This window comes from Balaenoptera musculus, chromosome 13 (assembly GCF_009873245.2).
Source record: "Balaenoptera musculus isolate JJ_BM4_2016_0621 chromosome 13, mBalMus1.pri.v3, whole genome shotgun sequence".
Lineage (NCBI taxonomy): Eukaryota > Metazoa > Chordata > Mammalia > Artiodactyla > Balaenopteridae > Balaenoptera > Balaenoptera musculus.
Genome location: NC_045797.1, coordinates 50,986,937 through 51,009,290, shown reverse-complemented (window position 1 = coordinate 51,009,290; position 22,354 = coordinate 50,986,937). Strand labels below are relative to the sequence as shown.

General features: G+C 37.9%; 1 protein-coding gene across 2 annotated transcripts in view; it reads left to right on the top strand.

The window, feature by feature from the left end:
- Positions 1-22,354, top strand: part of MSH2 (mutS homolog 2) — a 73,677-nt gene that overhangs the window by 11,859 nt on the left and 39,464 nt on the right. For both annotated transcript variants that reach the window (XM_036874000.1, XM_036873999.1), the window contains exons 5-7: positions 2,036-2,185; positions 2,870-3,003; positions 14,635-14,834. In XM_036874000.1, coding sequence (XP_036729895.1) covers positions 2,036-2,185; positions 2,870-3,003; positions 14,635-14,834 — 484 coding nt within the window. The remainder of the gene's footprint in view (positions 1-2,035; positions 2,186-2,869; positions 3,004-14,634; positions 14,835-22,354) is intronic.

Sequence of the window (22,354 nt, the reverse complement as noted above, 5' to 3'; positions counted from 1 at the left end):
AGGTTATTTGTGGATCACTGATAAGTAAAATGAATTGTATATTTAAATAAGAGCAAGCTCTAGCTTCTTATAATTTTGAAAATTGATTTCAAACTACAATAAACAGACTATTATTACTATCATGATTTTGCAGTGATTGCTTATCACATAATAGTTTGATCCTTATAAACTAAGTTTACCTTTGATCCTTATAAACTAAGTTTACTTTTCTTGTGACAGAATCAAAAGCAGTTGTGTATGAGCAATAATCCCAATATAGACGTTCCCTGACTTATGATGGTTCAACTTACAATTTTTTTTTACTTTACAATGGTGCAAAAGTGATATGCATTCAGAAGAAACTGTACTTCGCATTTTGACCTTTTCCCGGGCTAACAATACTCAGTGCAGTTCTCTCATGATGCTGGGCAGGGCAGCGTGCAGCAGCTCCCAATCAGCCACGCAATCACAAGGGTTAAACGGCCGATACACTTACAACCATGCTGTACCCATAGAACCATTCTGTTTTTCACTTTCAGCACAGTATTCAATAAATTTTGAGTTATTCAACTTTATTATAAAATAGGCTTTGTGTTAGATGATTTTTCCCAACTATAGGCTAATGTAAGTGCTCTGAGCACATTTAAGGTAGGTGAGGCTAAGCTACAATGTTCAGTAGGTTAGGTGTATTAAATGCATTTTACATTTATGATGCATTTATTGGGATGTAACCCCATCATAAGTCAAGGCAGATCTGTATTAGAGAAACTTACTTCAGTGTTGAAAATGGGAAGAAGCTTTTAGGGCTACTAAAAGGTGTTATCATCTGTGCCTTGTGGTGACGTAGCAGGAGATTCTTGTGACAACCTTATATATTTGTTAGAGTTTGGCAGAGGCAGATAGATGACTGTGTTATCAATTAGGAAATACATGCACTTTCACAATGAATCTGGTATCGAGTATAAGTAGAACTTGTCATTGGGCTATCAGTTTGATGTCCTTAGCTTCTTTATTTTATGTTATAGTAGTAATATAGGCAGTTTATTTAAACTTTTTATTTAAATATACATGTAGGAAAGTGTATCTATCATAAGTGTATAACTAAATTTTCATAAATTGTAAGTACCCACATGACCAGCACCCATGAAACAGAATAGTACCAGGATCGCAAAGACCCTTTTTTTTTTTTTTAAAGTTTTTAAGTAAATATATTTTACTTTAACTTTTTTGTTTTTTTTTAATTAATTAATTAATTTATTTTTATGGCTGTGTTGGGTCTTCGTTTCTGTGCAAGGGCTTTCTCTAGTTGTGGCAAGCGGGGGCCACTCTTCATCGCGGTGCGCGGGCCTCTCACTATCGCGGCCTCTCTTGTTGCGGAGCACAGGCTCCAGACGCGCAGGCTCAGTAACTGTGGCTCACAGGCCCAGCTGCTCCGTGGCATGTGGGATCTTCCCAGACCAGGGTTCGAACCTGTGTCCCCTGCATTGGCAGGCAGATTCCCAATCACTGCGCCACCAGGGAAGCCCGTAAAGACCCTTTTTGTTTTCTTCCAGTTGTTAACCTCCACCAAGGGTAACCCTGCTTCTTACCTCTGACAGTATGGATTAGTTTGGTCTATTTTTGTAGTTTATATAAATGGACTCATACAGTTCATGCTCTTGTGTTTGATTTCTTTTGTTCAGTATCATGTTTGTGAGATTTATCTATATTGTCGCATGTTGTTGTGGATTGTTTGTGCTTATATCTGTTGTTGTGTGTAGTATTCCACAATGTGAACATGCCAGGATTTATCCATTTTACTCTTGGTGGACATTTGCATAATTTCTGCTTTTGGCTATTATAAATAATGTTGCTGTTACAGTAAATTTTCACTTTCTGAAAATCAGTTTTTAGTCTTAGGTTTATTTAAACTTCGTCTGATTTTCTTGGTTTGGATTGGGAAAGAACAGGGAAAATTATAGTGTTTGAAATTTATTTTCATCTTGCCATTTGTTTTTTTAAAAAATCTCTGGAATTCTAGTGATAGTCATCTTTTATTTTAAATTCTTAATCTTAGGTTGCAGTTTCTTCATTGTGTGCAGTAATCAAGTTTTTAGAACTCTTATCAGATGATTCAAACTTTGGACAGTTTGAACTGACTACTTTTGACTTCAGCCAGTACATGAAATTGGATATTGCAGCAGTCAGAGCCCTTAACCTTTTCCAGGTAAAAAAAATACATGGGTTAAAAATATTGAGTGGTTAAAAATGTTTCCCTCTCTCTCGCTCTCTCTCTCTTTCTCTCTCTCTCTCTCTATATATAAGACTCTTACTAAGGAGCTTAAATATTTTGAAATATTATACTTAAAATAGATAGTTTTGAATTGCTGTATTTTTCTAATTGCAAGCTATATAAATAGTATTTGTCCTGGTTTTATGAATAATTTTGTGTATTAATAGTAGTTTTAAAAAATTACATTCTAAGAAGTTTTATGTCTAGAACTGCAGTAATTTGGTGGTTTTGGTTTGGGGAAAAATATACAGCAGAAAATCAGATTAACGGGTTGAAAGTTTGATTTTCGGATGAGGAACTTTTGTGTACATTTCTGTTTAATATTTGAAGAATGTTAAGTGTTTTTTGTTTGTTTGTTTGTTTTTACAAGTTTGGGGAGTGTAGGGGTTGGTTATTTAAAAATTTTTTTTGGCTGCATGGCTTGTGGGATTTTAGTTCTCCGACCAAGGATCGAACCCAGGCCCTCGGCAGTGTGAGCAGAGTCCTAACCACTGGACTGCCAGGGAATTCCCAGTGTTATGTGTTCTTGTTCCCCAAATTACTTAATCATTATTCATGGCATAGTAAGGTTTTCACTAATGAGCGTGTCATTTTTCTATTTTATTTTTTGTTCACTAGGGTTCCGTTGAAGATACTACTGGCTCTCAGTCTCTGGCTGCATTGCTGAATAAATGCAAAACCCCTCAAGGACAAAGACTGGTTAACCAGTGGATTAAGCAGCCTCTCATGGACAAGAACAGAATAGAAGAGAGGTATATTACTAGTATACACTTTTGTAAGCTCTGAGTAACTTACAGTCACTCCATATGATTATACCACTTATTGTAACATGCAATTTTGCACCTATATTTTAGCATCTAACTGCACAGAAAGCTAATAAAGTAATGGAGTAGTAATGATTTAGATTGATTAAATAACTTATTTTCTTAATTATTTTTTTTTTCCTCCACTATGAAAAAGTAAAATTTTATTAAAGAGGTGGTATGGTTAATGTCTCAGCATGAGCTTGGGAGCCGGATGACCTTGGTTCATGTTAAGTCTCTACCACTTAGGAGCTGTGTTACATTGGGTGTTACTCAACCTCTGTGTGGCAGTTTCTTCCCTTTTAAAATGACAGTAATAACACACCTACTTCTTAGGGTTGTTATGAGGATTTGATGATTTTCTGAGGATTAGATGATCTAATGTGTATAAAGTACTTTGAACAAGGTCTGGCACATAGGAAGCACTTATGCTTTATTATTCTAGAAAGGATTTAAGGCAGCCTAAATGTATTTCAGAAAATCTTTAAAATTGAGGAAATAAAAGAAAAGTTATATAATGCTGCTGTCGTAATATAATTAGCATTGGAATAGGTTTTATTTTTATCTTTTGTTTTAGATACAAGTTTTAAAACTTAAATGAAGTATACTGTGCATAAGAGCACAAATCCTAAATGTGTAGTTTGATGGATTTTCACAAAGTGAACACATTGGTAACAACACACAAGTCAAGAAACAACATAACTAGCATCTCAGAAACCCCTCAGTTATCCTGCTGGTTACTACCTCTCCTCACTTCAAGAGTAATTACTATCCTTCTAACATCATAGATTAATTAATTTTGCCTGTTTTTGAACTGCATATAAATAAAATAATTTTCTATAGTGCACTCTTATGTTTGATAGTCTTTTTAAAAACATAATTGTAATCCTAATATAGTTTTGTGCCCTTGTTTTTTCCCACTTGTGCTTATATTATCATAAGCATTTTTTAGTGTTGTTTTATGTTCATATTCAGCATTTTTAATAAGTACATAATATTTTATTGACTGGATATACTTTACCTTTTTCAATAATTAGGTTATTTCATGTGACCTTATTGTATACCCAATGTTTTCGATTTGGTAAGTTAAGGTATATTGCCAGAATAGGTAAAAGAGAGTCAGTATTTTTATGGATTTGACGTTGTAAAATTGTTCAAGAATTTGTTGAATATCTACTGAATTCTGATGGTATAAAAAAGCATGGTGATCCCTTGACTATTTGGGACTCTGTGTATGCCAGGCAAACGTAAAATAGTTGATCAGTATCTATAAGACACCCTGGGGGCTTCCCTGGTGGCGCAGTGGTTGAGAATCTGCCTGCCCATGCAGGGGACACGGGTTCGAGCCCTGGTCCGGGAAGATCCCACATGCCGCGGAGCAACTGGGCCCGTGAGCCACGATTACTGAGCCTGCGCGTCTGGAGCCTGTGCTCTGCAACAAGAGAGGCCGCGATAGTGAGAGGCCCGTGCACCACTATGAAGAGTGGCCCCCGCTTGCCACAACTAGAGAAAGCCCTCGCGCAGAAACGAAGACCCAACACAGCCATGAATAAATAAATTAATTAAAAAAAAAATCTGTAAGACACCCTGCAGATAATTACCAAGCTAAGTGGTTATCCTGTGGATTCTAAAGGGTCTTACAGTAAAAATAACTCATGAGGTCAGTGATTCGTGGGTATGTTGATATATCATTGAAAATGCAAAAGCTGAAATGCTAAGGCAACTTTCCGAAGCCAGGTTTGTTGGGGAAGAAAAGTGGAATTTAGTAACTTAAAATAAGAAATAGGAAGGATTGGATATTTGCAAGTAATTAAGGTAGTTTACAATTTTTTATTTTAATTATTTGTGAGTAAGTAACTACATTAACGTGTGTCAAAAGTCCAACAGAACAGAAGGATATACAGTGATGAGTCTCTTACTCTTGTCTCCCAGTTTCCCAGTACTCTTTTCTGAGGGCCTCTGCACAGCTCCAGGGACACATTTCTTATTGTACTCTATGTGAATTGCCAACACCTGCCCTGGGAGCAACTGGTCTTAATCAGTTTCTTGAGTATCCTACCATGGAAAGCCTGTGCCTAAACAAGTAAAAGTTTATGTCCATTCTCCCTCATCTTTTAGTTGTTTCTTAAAAGAAATATTAAGTAATTTAAATAATTACCAAGATCTAGGTCATTGGTTTTATTTTTAACTTTGGGCCTGTGGGAACAGGGCACGTGTCAGTGGTCCTCTTCCGGCTTAACAGCTAGAGCCTGCATGTATTTAAACCCTTCAAAAACCTTACATACTATTACCAGAATAACAAATTATTTAGAAGACAAGATATCAAAATTAATTTTTTTTGACTGTAAGTAAAGGTTATTTTCGTAGGACATAGCAGTAATTTCCAAAATCTGGTGGCCTTATAAGACTTACTGATTAGAAATAACATTTGCAAGAAAGGCTTTATAATCAAAATATGATCTACTAAGATAAGAGGAAATATTTTCCCCTTTTTATCTTGGGGAGAATTTTTTTTTTAACCAGCAATTACTAAGGCCTGTGGTTTTCAAAGCCAAATGCTGAAATTCCACAAACCAGGAAGAAAAAGTTATACTCCTTAAGGCAGACTTTCATTGGGACGGTCTCCTTTTTTTTTATCACCGTTTCTCAATTCCACCTGCTGTGATACCTCATGCTTTCTAGTTTATGCCTTCCTGGGGTTCTCAGGGCAAGTCTATTATCTCCCTCTCTAAGCATTTAAGATTGATCTTCAGGATTACACACTGAATCAAGTTTTTTCTTTTTTAATATTTATTTATTTTTTGCCTGTGTTGGGTCTTAGTTGCGGCGCATGGGCTTAGTTGCCCTGCGGCATGTGGGATCTTAGTTCCCCGACCGGGGATCGAACCGGCGTTCCCTGCATTGCAAGATGGATTCTTAACCACTGGACCACCAGGGAAGTCCCCAGTTTTTTCTGTTTTTTACTGTCATTGTTTTGGGATGATTTTCTAGCAGAGAAAGTGGTGGAAATCTCTACTCCACCCTCTTAAACAGTAAGTGAGGAGTTAATTTTAAAGTGTTTGGCTGTGCGGTGAATTCTGTTAAGGAAAGCAAAGATTTCTCTTTTTCTTCTATTTTTATTAGAGCAGACATAGGGACAGTTATGACTAGATCTTTGAGTTTGATGCATACATCTTGTCCAGGACTATAGCCCAGTGATAGGTTCAGGAATAATGATGAAAATAGGATTACTTTTAAGTTACTGTCAGGCTCTTAGGAGGAAGAGAAGACTGGTTGCCTGGCACTGTGCTAAGCATCTCATGTTCATTAGCTGTGTGGTGATGGAGGCTGGCTTTAAAGCCAGGCTGGCCTGACTCCAGAGCCCATGCCCTTAAACGCTGTACTGTATTTCTATTTTTTTTAATAAATTTATTTATTTACTTTTGGCTGTGTTGGGTCTTCGTTGCTGCATGCAGGCTTTCTCTAGTTGCAGCAAGCAGGGGCTGCTCTTCATTGCGGTGCTCAGGCTTCTCATTGTGGTGGCTTCTCGTTGCAGAGCACGGGCTCTAGGTGTGCGGGCTTCAGTAGTCGCAGTGTGTGGGCTCAGTAGTTGTGGCTCATGGGCTTTAGAGCTCAGGCTCAGTAGTTGTGGCGCATGGGCTTAGTTGCTCCATGGCATGTGGGATCTTCCTGGACCATTAGCAGGTGGATTCTTAACCACTGTGCCACCAGGGAAGTCCCTGTACTGTATTTCTTGTTTCTGTCAATTGTGTTTAATTTGATCCAAGTTGGATTAACATCAGAAGTGAAATGTACTATTTTGGCTTTTATTTAAGTTATATGCACGGAATTGCTTTATATGTTGTAATGCTCATTTTTCCATTCATTAAAACCTATTTGCACTGAGACTACAAATACTTTTTAGCTAATGGCTTAAATACTTTAATCTCCAGTGAGAATTGATATGTTATTACCTTTTAGGAGTGAGTTTCTGGGTATTTCTTCCTTTTGTGCTTTATCTAACAATCAAATTAGGAATTATAAGAACACTGTCCATATTACTATTTTTGCACTTATTTTCTGATAGGTCCAAAGAGTCCTCATGTTTGCACATACACTAGGACTGTTACTATTACTTTTAATCTTCTGGGATTTTTTTTGTTTTTGCTTTTTTGTCTTTCCATAAATTCATCTGAAGCCTTGGTAATTTTCCCATGTCTTTTCAAAGTTAGAATTCTTTAAAGAACATTGAATATATGTTAGCATATGAAATAGTTCACTCGTGAAATTGCTGATGATATCATTTGCATATGTTGAATTTGGTATTCTTATTGCCTTCTAGTTTAAAATTGAGTATTTCGTTTTCTATGACATTTAATATGATTAATGTAGCAATCTTATTAGAAATATATATCTCCAAATAAAAGTGGTTCCGGGCTTCCCTGCTGGCACAGTGGTTGAGAATCCACCTGCCAATGCAGGGGACACGGGTTCGAGCCCTGGTCCAGGAAGATCCCACATGCTGTGGAGCAGCTAAGCCTGTGCACCACAACTACTGAGCCTGTGCTCTAGAGCCCGCAAGCCACAACTACTGAGCCCACGTGCCTAGAGCCTGTGCTCCACAACAAGATAAGCCACCACAATGAGAAGCCCACGCACCGCAAGGAGGAGTAGCCCCCGCTCGCCGCAACTAGAGAAAGCCTGTGCGCAGCAACGAAGACCCAACACAGCCAAAAATAATAAATAAAATAAATAAATTTATTAAAAAAAAAAGTGGTTCCTATAAATGTAGAAATGGTGGTGGTGGTGCTTATGTGATAATATATCATGCTTCTTGAGGCAGTGTACTTCCAGGGTTATATTAAGACTTAGACCTAGACTTCTTTCCAGGTTATATTAAGTATCCTTTTATGCAAGGATGCCTTTAGTTAGTAGTCTGTATTCTGTGGAAACAGAGAGGCCTGGCGGTCATACAGTGAGTGCAGTTTCTTTAAAACAGCAAAGCATTGCTCTGGCCTCAGAGGAAGAACAGGAGGGCTGTCACTCTACTGCTTTCCCACCACTTTTCTCTGCTTCCAAATCAAGTTTAGTGGAAACCCCTTTTTTCTGGTCTCTGGGCTGATCTGCTCGTCCCTTATGAATTTTATTTGCCTTCCTGTCCAGTCTGCACCACAAAGGCAACCCTCTTTCCAGTGCTTTCATGGGGGCCATAGAACTTCTTGCCCCATTGGTCCTTTGTCATACTGGCCACTCTCTCCTTAGCTTTCTTTCTCAATTAAAAGTTTCTGGAGAAGGTCACACAGTGCTGATTGGACCCACTGTACTTTCAAACTATCTAGTTTTCACTGCTGCCTGGTCTTACTTTTGTTACATGACTCATTTCAGTGATCAATCTAACATTTTTTATTTTCCCTTCAGCTGCCTGCTACGTGTAAGCAGACGATCTCCTCCCTGATTCTTTTTTTTTTTTTTTAATTTTATTTATTTATTTATTTATTTATGGCTGTGTTGGGTCTTCGTTGCTGTGCGAGGGCTTTCTCTAGTTGCGGCAAGTGGGGGCCACTCTTCATCGCGGTGCGCGGGCCTCTCACTATCGCGGCCTCTCTCGTTGCGGAGCACAGGCTCCAGACGCACAGGCCTAGCAACTGTGGCTCACGGGCCCAGTCGCTCCACGGCATGTGGGATCTTCCCAGACCAGGGCTCGAACCCGTGTCCCCTGCATTGGCAGGCAGAGTCTCAACCACTGCGCCACCAGGGAAGCCCCCTCCCTGATTCTTATAATCTCAAAATGTACCTGTATTTTCAGTCTTTTACTCCCTGGCTCTTTCTCAGAAGAGGAAATAATGCTCTTTCCTTTCCAAAGGCAACCTTTCCATTTTGCCTTGGTTACAGTTTTTTTCCCTATTCCTTCTCTGCTTCAGTTTTCTTCCAGCGCATCCTGTACTGTTCTCCCTTCAAGTCTCTGCTGTTGCTGCTCCACCCTCCCCTCCCAAGTATTTTCCTCAAGATCCTATCTCTTTAAATCCCAACTATTTAGAGTATAGGCAAATGAAATACCCCAAAATGAGGTTCCCCAGCTCCCGTAGGAATTCTCTGCTTTCTTACTTGTGTCACATTTCATTGCATTTTGTATCTTGGTTGTTACTCAGCACTAACTGTAAGATGCAACGTGTCCTTCTCCTCCACTAGATTGAAAGTTCCTTGAAAGCATGTTCCTTTCTCTTATATTTTGCCATACTTCTTTTTCTTTTTTAATTTTCTCAAGCCTATGTAGCAGATTATCTGCTATTTAATGTATCAAATGAGTGGTTCTGTCTGCATTAAACCATGTGAAGAAAGATAAAGAAGAGGCTCAAAAACTTGTAATTGTATTTAGGTACCAGATTTGTTCTCAGCCATATAAATAAGCTGTCATGAAATTCCAGTCAACTGTTCTTACAGTGAGAGATCAGAAGTGCTGGTTTTAAAGAACAGAATGGTGATTTTAAAATAACAAAAATTTCATGACTAATGTTATAATTTATTCTTTTGGAATTTTAGAGATTAACTGACCCTAAAAATTATCTTGTATTCCAGTCAACTTGTGAATTAATGTATCAAATTGTGACAGCTGAGTAATTTTGAGTAGGATTGACAGGTATACTCTGTTTTGCCAACACTAACTTTGGTACTTCTGAAATTGTGATTTGAAAGTGGGATTGTCATGGAAACAGTAGAGCAGTCTTTTAAAAAAAAAAACCTGTTAGCCAGAACACAAACTAATACTATAATTATTTCTGAAATGGCATGTTGAATAGACTTGTGAAACTAGCAATTTATTAGACTTTTTTTTTTTTAATAAATTTATTTATTTATTTTTGGCTGCGTTGGGTCTTCGTTGCTGTGCATGGGCTTTCTCTAGTTGTGGTGAGCAGGGGCTACTCTTCACTGCGGTGCACAGGCTTCTTATTGCGGTGGCTTCTCATTGCAGAGGACGGGCTCTACCTGCGTGGGCTTCAGTAGTTGTGGCACGTGTGCTCAGTATTTGTGGCGCACGGGGGCTTAGTTGCTCCCTGACATGTGGAATCTTCCCGGTCCAGGGCTCGAACCCGTGTCTCCTGCATTGTCAGGTGGATTCCTAACCACTGCACCACCAGGGAAGTCCATTATTAGACTTTTAATGATATCCAGACCAAAGACTGAGGGGGCTGTGTATCTTGCCTTGTGCTATGTGTTTTAGAGGCTTTTTCATTCCCTTGCTGTTTTACTTCTTAATACTCTTTCTGGAACTTTATGCTCTTTTTTTTTTTTTTATTAAAGTATAGTTGATTTACAATGTTTTAATTTCTGCTGTACAACAAGGTGATTCAGTTATATATATGTATATACATTCTTTTTTTATATTCTTTACCATTATGGTTTCTCATAGGATATCGAATATAGTTCCATTTGCTATACAGTAGGACCTTGTTGTTTAGCCGTTCTATATATAATAGCTTACATCTGCTAACTCCAACCTCCCACTCAATCCCTCTTGCCCTTGGCAGCCACAAGTCTGTTCTGTATGTCCATGAGTCTGTTGCTGTTTTGTAGATAGATTCATTTGTGTCATATTTTAGATTCCACATATAAGTGATATCATATGGTATTTGTCTTTCTCTTTCTGACTGACTTAGTACGGTAATCTCTAGTTGCATCCATGTTGCTGCAAATGGCTTTATTTCGTTCTTTTTCATGCCTGAGTATTATTCCATTATATATATGTACCACATCTTCTTTATCCATTCATCCATCAATGGACGTTAGGTTGCTTCCATGTCTTGGCTATTGTGAATAGTGCTGCTGTGAACATAGGGGTGCATGTATCTTTTTGAATTATAGTTTTGTCTGGGTATATGCCCAGGAATGGGATTTCTGGATCATATGGTAATTCTATTTTTAGTTTTCTGGGGAACCTCCATACTGTTTTCCAAGTGGCTGCACCAACTTACATTCCCACCTTTTCTCCACACCCTGTCCAACATTTGTTACTTGTAGACTTTTTAGTGATGGCCATTCTGACTGGTGTGAGGTGGTACCTCATTGTAGTTTTGATTTGCATTTCTCTAATAATTAGCGATGTTGAGCATCTTTTCATGTGCTTATTGGGCATCTGTATGTCTTCTTTGGAGAAATGTCTATTTAGGTCTTCTGCCCGTTTTTCGATTGGGTTGTTTGTTTTTTTGTTGTTGAGTTGTATGAGCTGTTTGTATATTTTGGAAATTAAGCCCTTGTCAGTCTCATTGTTTGCAAATATTTTCTCCCAATCTGTAGGTTGTCTTTTCGTTTTGTTTGTGGTTTCCTTTGCTGTGCAAAAGCTTCTAAGTTTGATTAGGTCCCATTTGTTTATTTTTGTTTTTATTTCTATTGCCTTGGGAGACTGAGCTAAGAAAACATTGGTAGGATTTACGTCAGAGAATGTTTTACAAAATTATGATCTCTTCTAGGAGTTTTATGGCATCATGTCTTATGTTTAAGTCTTTAAGCTATTTTGAGTTTATTTTTGTGTGTGGTGTGAGGCTGTCTACAACTTCATTGATGTACATGTGGCTGTCCCAACTTTCCCAACACCACTTGCTGAAGAGACCGTCTTTTTCCCATTGTATATTCTTGCCTCCTTGGTTGAAGATTAATTGACCGTAGGTGTGTGGGTTTATTTCTGGGCTCTCTATTCTGTGGAACTTTATGCTCTTGAACAATGTTGGTTACTTATGATTCTGTGGTCAGCTTGAGAGGAAACAGTGATAAGATACTTGGTGGAACAGGAAAGAAGCATAGGGAGATTCTAGATCAGAGATGTCTTCTCTATGGATACTTACCATTTATGGAGAGTGGCCTAAGGAGTTTTAGGAAAAGAAGAGGAAAAGAAAGATGAGGTAGGTGAAGCCAACATCAGGTTTCTTTCATCCTTTTCCTGACCCCCTTAAACTTCTCTTCCTGCTTTATCATGAGAACTCAGAAATTTCTTGTGATTGTTAGAACTCACTTTTTAAAACTGTTCCGGGCGGAAGAATCGCTTGAGAAGCTCATTGCAGTTTCACAGGTGGGCCCCAACCTTGGGGATTCTGTATTTCACCTCCAAGTGATTTTATTGTGGGTAATCTTGGATCAAACTTGGAGAAGCCCAGTTAGAGCCAGAGGATTAGCTAGGAAGGCCCAAATTTGCTGTGATTTGGCTGCATCCCTTACTCAGTTTTGTTTGCTTTGTTTTAAAAATCTAGAGTACAAGGCATAGAAATCTTTTCTGGAGCAGTAAGTGCCTGAATAATTGTGTTTGTTTGTGTAGCCTGTGACTGGTTCGTAATACAAGCTTGGTAGCAGATTATTTCCCCACTGATTTGGCATTTGCTACAACAAATATATCTACTGCCAACTCCCTAAATATTATCTTGACATTCTATAGAGTTTGTTATTTTTCTCTTTATTTTCATCTTTTAAAGTGTTTCAGGGTCCTTTAAACCAGTGGCCTAGCCTGGGGCTGTCCTCCCCTCCCCTGCCACCTCTGGGACATTTGGCAGTGTCGAGACATTTTGGGTTGTTACTCTGGAAAGAGTATAGTGGGTGGAATTCAGGGATGCTGTTAAACAGCACAGAACAACCCCTCACAGCAAAGAATTATCTAGCCTAAATGTCAATATTGCCAAGGTTGCAAAATCTTTTTTTTTTTAACTTTTTACTTTATATTGGAGTATAGCTGATTAACAATGTTGTGATAGTTTCAGGTGCACAGTTTCAGGTGCACAGCAAAGCGACTCAGCCATACATAAGCATGTATCCATTCTCCCTCAGGCTCCCCTCCCATCCAGGCTGCCACATACCAAGGTTGCAAAATCTTGCTTTAATATTTGTAGTCATTGTATGATTACTACAGGGGCAGCATATTTTTCCCTTCATATGACATGCTAGATGAACATTATGATGATGCAGGAATTGTAAATGCTGATGGAGAGATCAGTAAATAGTTAAGAAATTTAGAAAGCTGATTTGGTTCCTTTTCCTGTTCCTGTGCAATTTGAGGATTAATTTACTACTCGTATAGTTTACAAATGTAAGGAAAATGGTTGTTCATCTGATAGTGTTCTAAACCTAGGATCGTCTTCTGTGCCCACGCCATTTCCCCTACCTTTGAATGTTAAAGTTTACCTTTCAGCTATTACTTCAGTACCATCTACTACATAGTTTTTCATACTGCATGTTGTGACCCAGTGGTGGGTTGTGAAGTTAGTGTAGCAGGTGATAACTAGCATTTTTGAAAAGTTAAATACAATAGAAAAATAAAAGAGTGCACCACATATAGTAAGAGTTAAGTTTTGTCTTGCAAAACCTATTTTAATTATATGTTGTCAGGGAGGAAAGTTTCTTTATCCTACTACTCTCCTGGTTCTTTGGCTGTGGCCCTATGAATTGGACTGACAAAAGACAGATTAACAAGAGAAAAAACAAACAGAAGTTTATGCTTACATGTGGGGGCACTCAGAGATGAGTAACCCTAGGTTTAGTTGGAACTTGGGCTTATATAGCATCTTAGCAAAGGAATGATAAATTTTCAGAGAAGTGACAAGACAAAGGAAAAGGACTTTGAGTTCCTAGGGCTACAAATTGTGGGAAGGGAAATGTATGGAAACTAAAGGTAGATAAAGGCTAGCTGGTAGGGTTATGTAGGTTCCTCTGTTGTCATCTCCAGGCTGTTAAGGGTCTAAAGTTGAGATTAATTGTTGTCCTTCCTGGTAAAGAAGGAAGGAAGGGGGAGCACCTTGGTAAATTTATGTCCTGCTTTTGGGCAAATAGGGAGAAGGCAAAGAGCTTTCCTCCTTTCTGCTCCTTCTCAATTGTCCTCAACTAAAAATAGTCCTTAAGGACCAAAGTAGTCCTTATGGACACTAGAGTGGCATGTTTTGAGGTGGCTTATTTTGCCCGCTACAATATCTGTGCATGTGTGTGCTGGGTCATGTTGTAAAACTATATTTGTTGCTGTGGATTACAGGGAAAAAAATGGAAAGCCACTGATTCCAATAAATTACAAAAGCAATATTAGCTGCGTGTTTTATAGTTCTTGAAACAAGCTAAGATTTTATTTATTGATTTTGTGAAGCAATAAACTTATTTCAGTTTTTTAATTAGAAAATTTTGGCTTTGTACTATCATGAGGTAATTTTAGAATGCAGTTTGAATTTATAAGACTTTCTGATAGAATCAGTATTGAATTTGGCAACATTCTTGAATTGTAATTCTGTTTCATTAAAGATCATTGTTTCCATGTGCAATAATGTGTCAATATCAACAGAGTCCCAACAATGAGATTCCTCTATTTAAGAAATGTCAATTTGATGAAAGGCAAACAAAATTGGGTATATTTCAGTATCATATGCTACTACTTAACTAAACATTAATTTGGTTATTAACTAATCAGAAACTGCTTACATCACAGTGTTATGGAGCTTTCCCTCCTCTACAAAAAACTAACATTTCAGAATAGATTCAAGCTTCTTACATGGAGTTTTTGAGTTGAGACATGCACCTAGTTGACAAATTCTGGTTTCATACTAAAATATTTAAGATTAATTCTAGTATAATTTATTTCAGATTAAATTTAGTAGAAGCTTTCGTAGAAGATGCAGAATTGAGGCAGAGTTTACAAGAAGATTTACTTCGTCGATTTCCAGATCTTAACCGACTTGCCAAGAAATTTCAAAGACAAGCAGCAAACTTACAAGATTGTTACCGACTCTATCAGGGTGTAAATCAACTCCCTAATGTTATTCAGGCTCTGGAAAAATATGAAGGTAATAAAATGATTTTGTTTTTGTTTTCCTTCACTCTCAATATACTTAGCAAATGTTCTGTCCTTTTAAAGTTGGTTCTGGTGACTCATCTTTAAGTTTTCCTAAACTTAAACTTAGGTTTGTATTGCCCTCTGGTTGTATCACAGAAGCCACAAGTCATGAGACAATTTAGAATTTTTGTTTTTTAGAAATGAATATTAGCATTATGAGGTTTATTAATAGGTGTCTTGCACTAACAGTGGCAGTTGAACAGGGTTTGATTGCTAAAGACTCACAGGACGCGAAATGACAGTGCTTAACAAACATTTGGTTTATTACGGGAAAAGGATACAGTCTAGCAGCTGCACTAAAGTAAGGATAATGCATCACAGCCAAAGGCTGTCACAGCAAGGGGGCCAGGGAGGTCAGGTGCAGGTACCTATAAAAAGGTCCTTGGTGAGGTGCACCTTCTCAGATCAGGGACCATTATTGTATGCAGAACACCCTGGAACCAGGGAGCCTAAAACAATCTCGCTGGGCTTTTTAATATTTTGCTGGTCTTGTGGGCGTATTCCTGTTCTGTAACTAGCTTCTACAGCAGAGCCCTCTTGGGGCCTCAGTGAGACCAGGTGCAAATCATCGATCACATGGTGCTAAGCTGAATGATCCACCTTGAATCTCCTGGGACTAGAGATTACAAAACAACACAATTAGTATGTTTCATGCCTTGACCAGGGGTCATTGCCAAGCAGGAACTTTAAGAAAACACAGCAGGCTAATTCCAGGCCTGCTGGAATTAACCTTTCCAGTACACCTATGAAAGAAAGTTAAGACAGAAGGTCTTGGTGGTAACAGTTAAAGTCAGAGGGAAGTTACTACAATAAAGTAAGCAAAGTCATATATTAGTTAATATAGTATTGGTAGGTAAAATCAACTTGCTCTTACAAGCATAGTTTTTTTTTTAAATTTTTATTTATTTATTTATTTATTTTTAATTTATGGCTATGTTGGGTCTTCGTTTCTGTGCGAGGGCTTTCTCTAGTTGTGGCAAGTGGGAGCCACTCTTCATCGCTGTGCGTGGGCCTCTCACTATCGCGGCCTCTCTTGTTGCGGAGCACAGGCTCCAGACACGCAGGCTCAGTAATTGTGGCTCACGGGCCCAGCTGCTCCGCGGCATGTGGGATCTTCCCAGACCAGGGCTCGAACTCGTGTCCCCTGCATTAGCAGGCAGATTCTCAACCACTGCGCCACCAGGGAAGCCCACAAGCATAGTTTTTAACTTTAAGTGAACATAAGTTTCTACAACAAATATTTTAGTAAGTACAGAGTTATATGTCTAATACATAAAGCATTTTAAGTTTCAGAGTTAAAAATCGACATCTCTTAGAACTATTGAAAACAAACCTTTCAATATTTTGAGAAAGCTTTATGAATTTTTTTGTAGGCAGACTTAAAAAACTATGATGACTGGTACAAAATAAGTATAGATTTAATTTAAATTTTAGGGTAACCTTTCCTCTTATCTAACAGTGTAAAAGCATAGCTAACTGCTTATCGTTTCAGAGTACCACTGTATAAAAAGTATTCCTATTCTAGTCAAGGCTCCTCTTTAGACTGATGAGGCTTAAATGCCCTTGAATTTAGTTCCACCAAAGTGGAATTAAAGAAAATGGGTCTTTAATCTTTTCTGTTTCCATTCCTTAGTGTGGCTTAATTTCCCTCCTTTGTGGCTCAATTTCCTCATCCTGTAAATGAATATCTTCTACTGCTATGATTTTCTGATTCTGTCTCCTCTGGCCTCATTCCAACAGGATCAGTTGGAAGCACAAGGGGATTGACCAGTGTTAGGGGTGTAATCAGGGTGTAATCGTGGAGATAGGCTCTCTAAACAATTTACTCTTACCACTTAACATCAGCTGTTTTAAACATTTCTCTCACATCTCTTCCCTCATGAGGTAAAAAAGCCATCCTTGTCCCTGTGTCCTCCTCTTGTACCTGTACTCAGTGAAGTTTCTGAAAGCCTACATTTCCATATTCCATTCACTCCACTGGCTTCAGCCCTGACCACTGTACTGAAATGGCATTTGCTAAGTGACTTACTTGTTGCTAAATTCAGTGAACACGGTCCAGTCCTTATCTTACTAGGTTTCACTGGTGAGTGTGACAGGCTTTTTTTTCCTCCCAGTTTTATTGAGATATAATTGACATATAACATTGTATAAATTTAGGTGTACAACACGATTTGATATGTATATATATACTACGTAAATGATCACCACAGTAAGTTTAGGTAACATTGTCACCTTACGTAGTTAGTGTTTTTTTTCTTATGATGAGACCTTTTAAGGTCTAATCTCTTAGCAGCTTTTCGAATATACAGTACAGTTTTTGTTTTTGTTTTTTAATTACAGTCACCATGTTGTACATTACCTTGCCAGGACTTAAATCTTATAACTTGAAATTTGTACATTTTGACCACCTTCACCCATTTCCTCCACCCCCTGCCTCTGGCAACCACCAGTCTGTTCTGTATTTATGAGTTTGGTTTTATTAGATTCCACATATAAGTGAGATCACAAAGTATTTGACTTTCCCTGTCTCACTCTTTTCACTTGACATAATGCCCTCAAGGTCCATCCATATTGTTGCAGATGGCAGGATTTCTTTCTTTATGGTTGAAGGATACTCCCTTGTACATATGTATCACAGTTTCTTTATCCATTCCTTCGCTGGTGGACACTTAGGTTGTTTCCGTGTCTTGGCTGTTGTAAATGATGCTGCAGTGAACGTGGGGGGTGCAGATATTTCTTCGAGATAACCATTTTGTTTCCTGTAGATATATACCCAGAACTGGAATTGCTGGATCCTTCTATTTTTTGCCATCTTCTTCAGTGTAGTCACCCCACACCCACCCCACAACCCTCAGTTCTATTTTTGGCCCTCTTTTCACTCAATACCTGAAACCTTAAACCTGGGATTTTTGAATGAGTTCTTGAGAGTATCCTGAAATTTTATGCCAAATTTTGTATATATGTATTTTTGGAGGGGGAAAGGATCTGCAAGTTTCATCAGATATTCAAAAGTCTATGTAAACCACCACCACCCCCCAAAAAATGTAAGAAATATTGCTCTGCATATTCTCTGGCGAATCTTTCTTATTCCCTGAGATAAGCACAGAAGTTAGGAATTGGATTTGAAAGGCTTGGCTCTCTTCATGAACCTCTCTGCATATGTGTGGCTTAATGTACTTGAGAGTTTTCAACAAGTCAGTAATTCCCTACTTTTTCGGTGTTACACTTAATATAAGACCTGTGAGATATCATAACATTATGTAAATCAAATGCTTTACATTGTCAGTTTGATAACTGATGTCCAGTTAAGATATTTGAAATCACCCAGCCTAGAAAATATTAAAGGAGGAAGACTGTTCCAAGTTTCGTGGTGCTAAGAGCTATGTATTTTCTTTCAATAACATGGAACATTGGAGAATCTAGGTGTATCCTAGTCACTGGGAACCTAACTAATCTCTCTTGAGTTGATTTACAATATTAGTTTCAGGTGTACAACATAGTGAATCAGTATTTTTATAGATTATACTCCATTTAAAGTTATTATAAAATATTGGCTATATTCCCTATGCTGTACAATATATCCTTGTAACTTAATTTACCCATAGTAGTTTTACCTCTTAATCCCCTACCCCTATGTTGCCCCTCCCCCCTTCTCTCTCCCCACTGGTAACCACTAGCTTGTTCTCTATATCTGTGCATCTGTTTCTGTTTTATTATATTCATTTGTTTGTTTTATTTTTTAGATTCCGCATATAAATGATAGCATACAGTATTTGGCTTTCTCTGTCTGACTTCATTAAGCATCATACCCTCCAGGTCCATCCATGTTGTTGGAAATGGCAAAAATTCATCCTTTTTATAGCTGAGTAATATTCCATATATACACATGTATACACACACACACACACACACACACACACACACACACATCTTCTTTGTCCATTAATCTGTTGATGGACACAGGTTCCTTCCATATCTTCTTGGCAATTGTAAATAATGCTGATAGGAATATTGGAATTTGTGTATCTTTTTGAATTAGTGTTTTCATTTTCTTTGGATATATACCCAGGGGTGGAATTGCTGGATCATATGGTAGTTCTATGTTCAGTTATTTTTTTTTCCATACTGTTTTTCACAGCGGCTGCACCAGTTTACACTCCCACCAACAGTTTATGAGGGTTCCCTTTTTTCTACATCCTCGCCAACAATTTCTTATTTGTGGTCTTTTTAATGATAGCCATTCTGACAGGTGTGAGGTGATGTCTCACTGTGGTTTTGATTTGCATTTTTCTGATGATTAGTGATGTTGAGCATCTTTTCATGTGCCTCTCTTGAGTTTAAAATGGCATTTTGCAGAGTTCAGCATAGCTCCTTAGCCTACTGACTTCATGGAGAAAGTCAAAACTGAGGCTAATTTATGAGGAAAAACCAAAGGCACTGTCCTTAAAAGTAAAATCATTAAAAGTTTTAAAAAATATATTTGTATATTACTAGAAATTGAGTGTATTCTGCCATCTTGTGATGTTTTGGTTTTGATTAACTCTAGGTTTAATGTTATTTTAATGTTATTCCTGGAAAAAAATGAAAATAAAGTAAATTCAGAGACAGCAGAGGGCAGCAACAGTTTAGAAAGTAGATTTGCATTGAGTGATAAAAGCTTTACTCTAAATTATCTTTCTCCTGTTAAAAAAGAAAGGCTATTTGAAAAATATACTTGGCCTCCCTTATTCCTCATATCTTTATTTATTTATTTATTTATTTTTTTATTTTATTTTTTATTTATTTATTTATTTATTTATTATTTATGGCTGTGTTGGGTCTTCGTTTCTGTGCGAGGACTTTCTCTAGTTGCGGCAAGCGGGGGCCACTCTTCGTCGCGGTGCGCGGGCCTCTCACTATCGCGGCCTCTCTTGTTGCGGAGCACAGGCTCCAGATGCACAGGCTCAGTAGTTGTGGTTCACGGGCCTAGTTGCTCCGCGGCATGTGGGATCTTCCCAGACCAGGGCTCGAACCCGTGTCCTCTGCATTGGCAGGCAGATTCTCAACCACTGCGCCACCAGGGAAGCCCCTCCTCATATCTTTTTAAATTGAAAAGTTGAGACACACATTTGCAGCAACATGGGTGGATCCAGAGTTTATCAAACTAAGCGAAGTAAGTCAGAAAGAGAAAGACAAATACCATATAATGTCACTTGTACATGGAATCTAAAATACGACATAAATGAACCTATCTACAAAACAGAAACAGACTCATAGACATAGAGAACAGACTTGCGGTTGCCAAGGGGGAAGGGGGTCAGGGAGGGAAGGATTGGGAGTTTGGGGTTAGCAGATGCAATCTATTATATATAGAATGGATAAAAAACGAGGTCCTACTGTATAGCAAAGGGAACTATATTCAGTATCCTGTGATAAACCATAATGCAAAAGAATATGAAAAAGAATATATACGTGTAACTGAATCATTTTGCTGTACAACAGAAGTTAACATAACATTGTAAATTAACTATAGTTCAGTAAAACTTTTTTTAAAAGTTGAGGCACAACCTAAAACAATGGTATTCTGCATTTGGAGCAAATTTCTGATAGTGCTTAAAACAACTCTAAGTATCTAGATTTTGTTGATGAATTTTATTGTAACAGCTATCATACTGAGGTATTAACCCTTCCCTCTGCCCACATCCAAGTAATCATCCTTTTCTGTTTCAGTATATTTAAAAACCTTACATGTGCTATTTTCCCTCCCCTGGTCATTGTATCCTCCTCAGTGAACCCATAGTAATCTTTCTTAGCACGTCTGATCATACCATTTCTTCCCTTTCGGTTATGAACACATTAATTTGCTTCCCGTAACCTACCAGAAGAAGCCCCATTCCTGTGCCCGGCTGGCTGCTACTTCTCAGTCAGCCTCCCTTATACTCCCTCACCTACTCTTCTCCTCACTGTGCTGGTTCTCCAGACTGCTCTGATGTTTTATGCTTTTCTCCATGTTTTTCCTTTGTCTTAAATGCCCTTCACTACCTTGTCCACGTGATGGAACCCTACGAATATTTAAGACTGAGCTCAAATATCACCCTTTCTGTGAGGCTTTCTCTGCCCTCCTCGTGCAGTTTTCTGGTTTCCGTAGCACCTTCTGCTTATATCCATTGCTTTTTAACCCTAAATAACATAGTAAGTTAGTCTAATAATAATCCCCCCTTTTAACCTGATTGCTCAGTTTCCTTCTAAATAGAAGATAAGAATATGAAAGCAATTTATTTAGCATTTCTGAAAAGGAATCTGCTTTACTAATGTAGCACTTTTTAAACTTTAGCCTATAAAGCTGCAATTTAAGATCTGGTTGGATTTTGTATTTTGGAGATATTTTCTTTAAATTTCGTCTTTATCAGTTTATAAAAGCAAGGTAAACTCTGTAGTAATTATTCTACCATCCAGAGGTAATCATTATTAATATTTTGCTTTATGTTGTTTCATTCTTTAAGCAAAATTATAGAAGGCCAGTTATGCTTAACACTTTCTTTGACAAGGAAGACTTGTTCTAATGTAGTTCATATATTAGGAAACAATTTGAGCATAATGTGAATTTTGTGTTGCTTATGCACATTTTGCCCGTGGGAAACACTGGGTGAATGCAGAAAATTGCACCCAGCTGAACTGAGCAGTGTAGGCATACACAAAGTGTACACAGACACACACACACCTCAAGCATCCACCGTGTGTTCATGAGCCACACTCGTTTGCATGTGGTGTTACAGCTTTGCACTACATTTCAGAGGACTCACCATTTCACAGTAACTTACAAGCTGCAACCTTTTGGAAGTGCACCTCCACAAGCAAACTTCATGTCTTTTGTGAGGTAAAATGCGTTATTTATTGTAGTATTTTTGTATTTCCTATACATTTAATTTAATTTAACATGTGTAAAACTGCCCTTTAAAATTTTTTTGTTTTTTATTTCTTTTCGTAATTTTATTTATTTTTTCATGGAAGTATAATTGACTTACCCAGTTAGTGTCAAGTAATAGAGGTTAAATTATGGCAACTAATAATTAGTACTATTTTTACTATTGTAAAATCAGTACTGTTTATTTATTAAATGTACAATTAGAACATTTTTATCCCACCAATATATTCTATTACACTTTTGCATACAGCCAGTTCTGTTATAATGCAACATATGCATCCCTATGCAAAACTGTGCAATAAAAACTAGTTTACGAGATAAAAGAGGTCAAGGCACAACACTCAGAAACTTCATCAGTCACACTTCTGGTCACCAAATGTGTGGAGGTTTTGCCCCACACCAAGTGATTTCCTGTGACACTAACTGGGTGTTCTGCAGTTTAACTCAGTTCTGACACTGTCTCCCTGGAGATAGCATCAGATCCCATAGGTTAAGGGCTCAATCCCACAAGCCTGGTGCCCTGCAACCTCTCCACCCAGTCTCAAGCCCAGGTATTACCTGTACTT